The 8,010-nt window shown below is 40.4% G+C and overlaps 1 protein-coding gene across 1 annotated transcript in view; it reads right to left on the bottom strand.

The window, feature by feature from the left end:
* The window catches only part of SOS2 (son of sevenless homolog 2 (Drosophila)), a gene marked incomplete at its 5' end in the record, with an annotated part of 21,081 nt that extends 15,258 nt beyond the window's left edge, over positions 1–5,823 (bottom strand). The window contains 4 exons of the mRNA XM_009709820.1: positions 1,035–1,157; positions 1,852–1,933; positions 4,656–5,311; positions 5,695–5,823. Coding sequence (XP_009708122.1) covers positions 1,035–1,157; positions 1,852–1,933; positions 4,656–5,311; positions 5,695–5,823 — 990 coding nt within the window. The remainder of the gene's footprint in view (positions 1–1,034; positions 1,158–1,851; positions 1,934–4,655; positions 5,312–5,694) is intronic.
* Between the last annotated feature and the right edge of the window lie 2,187 nt (positions 5,824–8,010).

The following is an 8,010-nucleotide window of genomic DNA, read 5'->3' as shown; positions in this document are numbered from 1 at the left end:
CACAGGAACTGATAACACCAGAACTGAGAACACCAAGGGCCCGATAAATCTGTACAAGGCCACGTGCACACACAAGTATCAAGGTTATGCTGAGGCTGTATAACTTGGACCACATCCAAGAAGGTGGTGGCTGCTATATCGCGATGAAAACTACAGTACATACTTTTTTTTCTTTTTTTAAATATATATATATGCACACAGGTATCCGATGAAAACGGGACTCCTAAGTGACTTTCTGAACACCGACCTTAAAGGTACTCGCATGTCAGTACAACCCTTCACTTTGAGTAAACTGCTGTGGCTCCAAACAGGTAACTATGAGTGACTGTGTGTGGTAACGAAATAACTGAGGGTACCGTGCGTACAGTTATCTGCCACTCATAGTTGCATCTTGATTCTACTAATAAAAACAGTTTAACAAATAAAAGTTGTTCTAGCAAATGTTGGTTGTGATCTGTGTCTCCTCCTGACTTGATCCCCTATCAAGGAAACAATTAGCCTCATTCATGCTAAAAATGCGTAACTGTTCCCCAAGTTAGCTTGGTCAGCAAGACCTTGAAGATTCACTGCAGCCTGCTGCAATGCGCAGTACAGACAAGAGTCTCCCTGTCTGTGTGCAAAGATATCAGCAGGGCTGGGAAAGGGAGTAAAACACCAGCAGGACTGAAAAAAATGGAAACAGAGAAACTATCTTCATACGGCCTGTTAACAAGGAATCCATTCAAAATGCAGTCAGAAACACTTTCGGTTATACATCTCTCACCCACGCCCGCTTTACATAGCAGCCATACAGCCTTCTTGTGGGTGGTGATCACAGCTGTGAGCGGCACAGAACCAAAGTACAGTTGCAACAACAACAGAAGTCAGTATGACTAATCAGAACATGGTTTGGGATATTAGTCTGGTTGCAGACAGTGATAAGTCCCTACTTGACAGCACAGCAGTCTCCAGAAGAGATTACCGTCTCCAGGATCACCATATAATCAGTGAACTAAAATCTGGCTTTAACAGTACAAATTTAAAAGCAAATAAACCTGAGTTGTACTGGCTGGACATATTCCTTGCGAAATCGCTTAAGGTCTGCGCTGATGGGCTGCTCCCCTTTCTCGATTGCCAGCCTGTCTGCTTCAGTAGGCTCAGGCTCTGGGATTTCAAACCTATGAATAAAGGTACCAAAAAACTGATTGCAATTAAGATAAAACACAAACCCTTTCTTGTAGGACATGAAGAGCAATTGCCTTTAAAAAAAAAAATCAGTGCATGAAACTCAAGCACACATCTAATATCCACTTTGCCTGGAATGCCCTCCCCTCCTCTGGCTATGTACTGCTAACACACCCAGCTCTCGCCCTGATAATTCGCTAGTTCTCTGGTCATCACAAGATGTCTAGACTGGGATATAAGGTTTTTAACTACCTGCTAGCTTGATTAAGTGAAGATTAGAAGAAAGCTTAAGAGCAGCTTTATCACACTGTATTAAAATGCTGTTTACATTAAAAGTCTGTGCCTTTCAAACGAACTGCTTAGAACATTTCCATTCTTATTTGCATCAAGACTTCGGCACAACCGAATACACTCTCATGATCAAGTTAAGCAGTTCAAAATATTACCACCCCACAGCTGAGGCACACCAAGTGCTCTACCTAATACTTAATTCAGGTAACTAATTTAACAAACCAGGAAAAAGAAGCTTGCATTAAAAACTTGAGGCACTGTACGCCATTTTAAAAGTTACTGTTTTATGAACTTCACTGAAACATGTGCCACATGGCACTGAGAACCCAAGCAGAAAAGGAGCAGGTAAATACACAAAGCCTTTCGGTATCTTCAGAAAGGATGACCACTGCTTACCTTTCAATCAGTAAACTCAGCAGTTCCTGGGGCTTGCAAAAGGACCGGTAGGTGGTAAGGAAAGTACGTACAAAATTAGGATCTGTAAAGACAGAATAAGAAAATGATAAGAGTGTTTTTTTATCCAACTGCAAAATATCAGAAATCAAATACACGTACACTCACAGAAGAAGTTTAAAGCGGAGAAAAGACACTAAGGTTCTAAGCACTGTAATTTGAAAAATACCATAAATGATACTGCTTGTGAGATTTTCATTTAGTCCTTTGATGCATTTCCCTTGTAAAAGTATTCAACTGCACATACTATGTTCTCTCAAAAACTGCGTCTCAGTCTTGGCATGCGGAACGGCTTACGTTCCCTGAATATGCAGCTATTCTATAGTTTCATAAAGACAAAGAAAACACGGTAGAACTAGGCTGTCTACTCTCTTGACATCAAAAATACCTATACCACCCTGACAAAACATTTGTCTTACCTGTTCTTAAAAAATCTCCAGCATTAGGGACCGCACACCTGCCCCAGCCACACCACCGCATCACACAACTACCCTCTGCAGAGCAGCCAGCGGGGAAAACACGACAAGCAGCAGAGACCTTATAAAGCAAATACCTGCAGCAGTTCAAGACATTGCATCTCCACAAGCCACCACACCTCCCTCCTGCCGTTTCTCACCGCTATGGTAGCTGTGTCACCACAAGACATGCCTATCAGCACGCTACCATGTGTTTTATTGGGGCCACTCTGCTATATTAGAAGTACTAAAGGAAAAATATTGTTCCCTTCATGTCTTTTAGTTCTACTCTCTTGTACAGAATTTCTTAGATCATAAGCAAGCAAGCTGATAAACAAATCACAGAGGGTCATCGTCTGGTCCTAATCCTGACACCCCTGCAGCAGACCCTCTCACAAGGGTAACAGCGGCAAGACGCTGGTACTGTGCAGTACGCAGCAGCGTCCAGAGCTGCCTGGGAGCAAATGAATGCTGAAATACAAGAAAATCGGGCCTCGAGAAGTGCATGTGCATATGCTCATTCAGAAGTGTGGATTTGGGGTTGCTGGGAGTTTCTTTTTTCTTGCTGTTCTGTAAATAGCCTTGAATCTGTCAGCATTAGGGGCAGGTAGCTTACACCAGCACTCTTCAGCATGTAGGCAGTGAATTTCTTCCAATAAGCCCACAAAAGATTACGACAAACACTGCTTTTAAGAAGGCTTAAATTCCCTGCAGAGCACTGCCCAACATTTTGAAGGGATCCATATATAGGAACGTCCTTGCAAGCTAAAAGCAACAGTGCTTTCATTCTGTGATAATGCTGCTGAGTTTGCACCCTAGTCCTGCGCTGGTCTGTTCTGCTTCCACATCACCTCTACATTCACTTTTCAGTAGTATTTACAACATTTTATAAGTAAATCTTCCTCCTACCACTAAACAGGCAGGTAGTATCTCTGCTCTGCAGACAAGATCTGCAGTTCTCTTAAAATGGGGGCTGCTACCCTGCTGTCTAACCTGGGTAGGTTCCTTTAGGGTATCTTGGTATCAACTGGGGACTTCTTTGACATGACAGAGGTTGTTCTGCAAACGCAGAGCCTGTGCGCTGGAGCAGAGCCCGCTTCAAACAAATCTGAAACCAAGGCAAACCTACAATAAACTGACAGTTTTAAAAAATCGTATCTTGACCTAAATACGAACAAAAAAGAACCACCAAGATCTGCTGAGAGTCCCTCCACGTGCTGTTAAGTCATCGAAATGCCCTTGTGGAGGCTGAGGGAGAGGATTTTGTTAGTCTTGGCTCCAAACGCTGTTTGGAAAAAGCACACAGAAACCCAAGAGGCAACACTTCCATTGAAGATTCCCAAGACCAAAGTGACAAGTACTTAGGCTGTAAAAACAGAAGTTACGCTATCAAACTAATACTCAAATAAACTAATACCAGTTCATTCAGGAAAAAAAACTAAGTTTACGCACCACCAAAACCCATCACATTTTAAAAATGAATGTCTGTGAGTCCCAAGTCAACACAACCACGGATTACTTGCATACAAACTAGTTGCATCAATACTGAGCTTCAATGTGGGAAATGCCTTTTTTTTTTTTTAAAAAAAATATACACTATCTAGCCTTAGTTTTACAAAAAAGACTCACTTCAATACCAGGCACTTTTGTAAAAAGCACAAAGGAGACCATTGCTATTTGAGAAACTTTACAAAAATTGCACACCACTTCCATCAGCATCCTTCTGTCAGGCTCACTGCGTCCCCTTTCAGTGCACGCTTTTCACCCTGAACCTAAGATCTAACATTTTCATCAACATTAGCACTTCATGTAACCTCTTCAAGGTTTCATTTCTGTGGCTTTAAGATTGTATTTCACAGGAAAGTCTGAAGAATGCTGATTGTGATTTGCATCCTTTTCTACCCAGGGACTTCACAAAGCGGCAGGTTGAAGTATAATAAATATAACCTCCAACCTTTTTCTTCCTCCACAGTCACACAGCCTGTAACACCACCACTGCTTTAGCCACAATGGTCTCAGGAAACACAGCAGTGGCTCCTATTAGACCACTGATACTTTCTTTTTTGGGGGGGTGGCGGGGTGAAGGGCTTGCATACTCAAAATTTTCTTACAGCTTTGCCAGTAAAGCCAGTTGATTTCATAATACATACTGGTGTTTTTTTTTTTTCCCCTGCAAATCTTGCTTTACATTTAACTATATGCAGAAAACCAAACAAAAGATAAAAGGATTCATTTTATCACCCATACAAGCATGACCTTAAAAACCATACATATAACAAATGTACAGGATACCTGCATACATATGGTACGTTAACCTTTCAATTAATTTCACAACCGTGCCTCCTTTAATGATAGGAATGCCGTTCCTGCTTTGCAAGTTGTCCTCAAAAACAATGTTATCTTCAGAGTCTTCCACTACAAACCGATACACGTTTGGGCTGGGTAGCCTCAGCGGCTGTTCATTTTCTTCTTGCAGTAACACCGAATCAAGCATCCTATCGAGAGTACTGCGATACTGGAGGGAAATCAGAGCGGCCATCCAATTACTCTTCTCTTCAGCTGACTTGGCAGCAAACAGTATACTGTTTTCATCTTTAGATACCAGTTCAAAAGCATGTTTGTATTCAGGTGTGTCATCTTTATCAATAATTTGTATTTTCCTCATGACAATTTTTTCCTTCAGTCTATACTCCGCATTGCTGTAACCGGGAAGCCGTGACTGACCGTGATTTGTTTTACAGCTGATCATTAAACCATCAAACAGAAAGATGTGCCGTTCATGTTTGGCTCCTATTTTCGTCAAGCCACCTTCCATTATGAATTCATTACAGCACTGCCCGATATCTTTGCCTTCCCAGCCGTCAATATTCTTCTGGATTTCATTCATTTTCTTGATGGCCAAGTGCTTGCTTCTTATTTGTCGGTTATAGAAGCGACAGACTGGCTCCCTTGAATGAATAAAAGAAAAAGTCACGATGGGCACATTCCACTTTTCCATACCAAGAGACAAAAAACCCAAACTAAATTAATTGTTTACATCATTATTTCTTTGCCCTAAATATGCCCTAACCAAGTTTACTGCTCCAAGTAAGCCACATGCACTGCTTTGGCCAGGGAAGGAGTAAGATACTGTCATTATTCATAGAAGTAGATTGCGAAGGTTTTGGGCTGCTACTCCATTTACAATGGAAACCGGCATAAAGATATGCCTTGAAAAGGAAATACACAGATTACCTAACAAGAAAAAAAAAAAAAATTACAGTTCCTTTGACATCACTCATCTCCTTCTCTGCCAACTTTGGGAAACCAGGGTAGTTTTATAGATTATTACCCGGGCCGACGTCTCGGGGAGTGTTTGCTGTAAATGCGCTCCATGCTGCACTGCAGGTTCAGAAGAGCAGTAATGGCCTGTTTTAAGCACTCCCGATCCTCTTCATCTTCACTTTCATTCCTGCAATTGCTGTGACATAATAAACATTTTTCTTTCAGATTTGTCCGATTTGTAGAAGGGTAGGAAGACTGACATTCTTACACGGTGTTATCTACAGTACTCGGTGAAGTCAGTGATTTCAAGTCAATGAGAGAGTTATTACTAGAAGCACACTGGCTATGCATGTAACTAAGAAAACATTTGTCAGATATTCAGGAAAAGGCAGTAGATACTCAACACGAGAGAGTAGGAGGGAGTTTAGAAAGATAACCCTCTACCCTTTTACCGAGAGCCAATACGAATTATCAGATCCTGTTTTTCCTGTTATCTTTTCAACAATGTCCTGTTTCACAAGTGATTTTATTAAATAGTTTGGAGGTTTGAAATAGCAGAGAATTAAATGCTGGTTTGTGTAACTATGTGTAGTATTCCTTCAGTGAGTCAATTAAACTCAACATTTTGAGGAAATTTAAAAGACAGAACGACCAAGATTCTCTCTTTGCTTTTACCATTCTAAATTCTGCCCTTCTCAGCAAACTCATCTATTTCGAGAAGAAACGTCAATTTTGCATAGTGCAAACTAACATGGTAAAAAAAACCTTGAAATTCAAGATTCACTGCTAATAGCAAAATGTAAAGACAGTGAGAATCAGCGTATTGCCTTTTTACAAAGACTAGATCCATCTCCACCACTAGGCAGAAACTTCTTGAATTAGGCAATTCAACAAGCTTTCGTATCATCTCCATACGCTTGGGAGCAATATGCTTTGAGCAAAGCCTATTCCCAGAGTTCCTTTTTTGGTTCTTTAAGGTGATCACTCCTAAAATAATACTGATAAAAATAAAAGAGATTTTTCTTTTTAACTCCTTTCATGTTCGAGATCGTAATAATTTTTTAAAAGAAAATTCAAGCAAATAGATCACTGGGCAAAATCAAGACAAAATGCCACGCAGCTTTCGATAAACTCCGTTTTACCTACATACTTTAAGAGAAATCTACTTACAATCACTCAGCATGGCAGAAGCCTTCTTTTCCTTTCCCCACTATGTTCCCTCAGCAAGGATATGTAGCTTCCTCTAAAAGTAATTGAGAGAACAGGATTTGACCAGATTGGTCCACTCTCTTTTGTGTTTAAATTACTAATTTTTATTTTTCACATGCCCAAACAAACTCTATCTTGCATATTAGAGAAATGAAAGTTTCACAGCCAAAAATTTCTGGGAAGTTTAGGAGCTGAGGAACAGTACAGGGAAGGGAAAAATAAGATGTCTACCTCTGTGGAAACCCTTCTTTTTCTCACTATCGGCCACAGAAATGCAAAGAACATAAAAAATGGTGTGAAAAGATGACAAGTGCAAAATTCTAAAGGTGGGAAAAGCTACCGAGTTTGATAAAATATTTCCTCCTCACATGTCCCAAGCAGAATTTCTTGCATCCCCTTTCCAAAGGGAGCTGTGTTTGGCAGTTAGCAGACATCAAATGGCACGGTTTGCCTTTTTTGTATCAAAAAAGAAAAAAAAATACACATTTGGAAGCAATGTAATCCATTTCTACCCCTTAATGCACAGATTCCTGAAGATCAGGCAGATCACCTGAAGCATATCTCATTCTCTGTAATCACCGGACTAACATCTGCTTTTCCAAATGCCAGTTCTTAACAAGCATCTTTCTGATTAAACAGCAGATGCAAAAGCTAATATGCTTGCTACACGGAAAACATGTGAATCTTTAGGAAAGGTGGTCCTGCTTATGGCAGATGTATTTAAAATACCAGTGATGATAAACTGAAAATATGAACTATTCAATTTACTATACAGAAAATTGTCAGAAAACAGTAATGAAGAACACTGATCACTTAAATTATACCCCAGTGATCCTGCAGAATACTGACCGGGGCTTCTCTGTCAGTCAATGATTAGGTAACAGCAGAAAAGATCAAAAGGTGGAATTTCTTATCTTTTGGGCTGCTTGGTAACAACACAGTGAGTCACATGCAAGAATTAGGGAAAATCTTGTGCAAGTCACATGAGAAGGAAGAATATATTCTCTATTCAACATAGGAAAGCCTTCTGTCCTGGTTTTGGCTGGGATAGAGTTAATTTTCTTCCCAGTAGCTGGAACAGTGCTGTGTTTTGGATTTAGTATGAGAACAGTGTTGATACCACACTGATGTTTTAGGTGTTGCTCAGCAGTGCTCACCCTAAGTCAAGGACTTC

The sequence above is a fragment of the Cariama cristata genome, unplaced genomic scaffold, assembly GCF_000690535.1.
Source record: "Cariama cristata isolate BGI_N322 unplaced genomic scaffold, ASM69053v1 scaffold10741, whole genome shotgun sequence".
In the NCBI taxonomy this organism is placed as follows: domain Eukaryota; kingdom Metazoa; phylum Chordata; class Aves; order Cariamiformes; family Cariamidae; genus Cariama; species Cariama cristata.
This window is presented reverse-complemented; position numbering and strand designations above follow the sequence as displayed.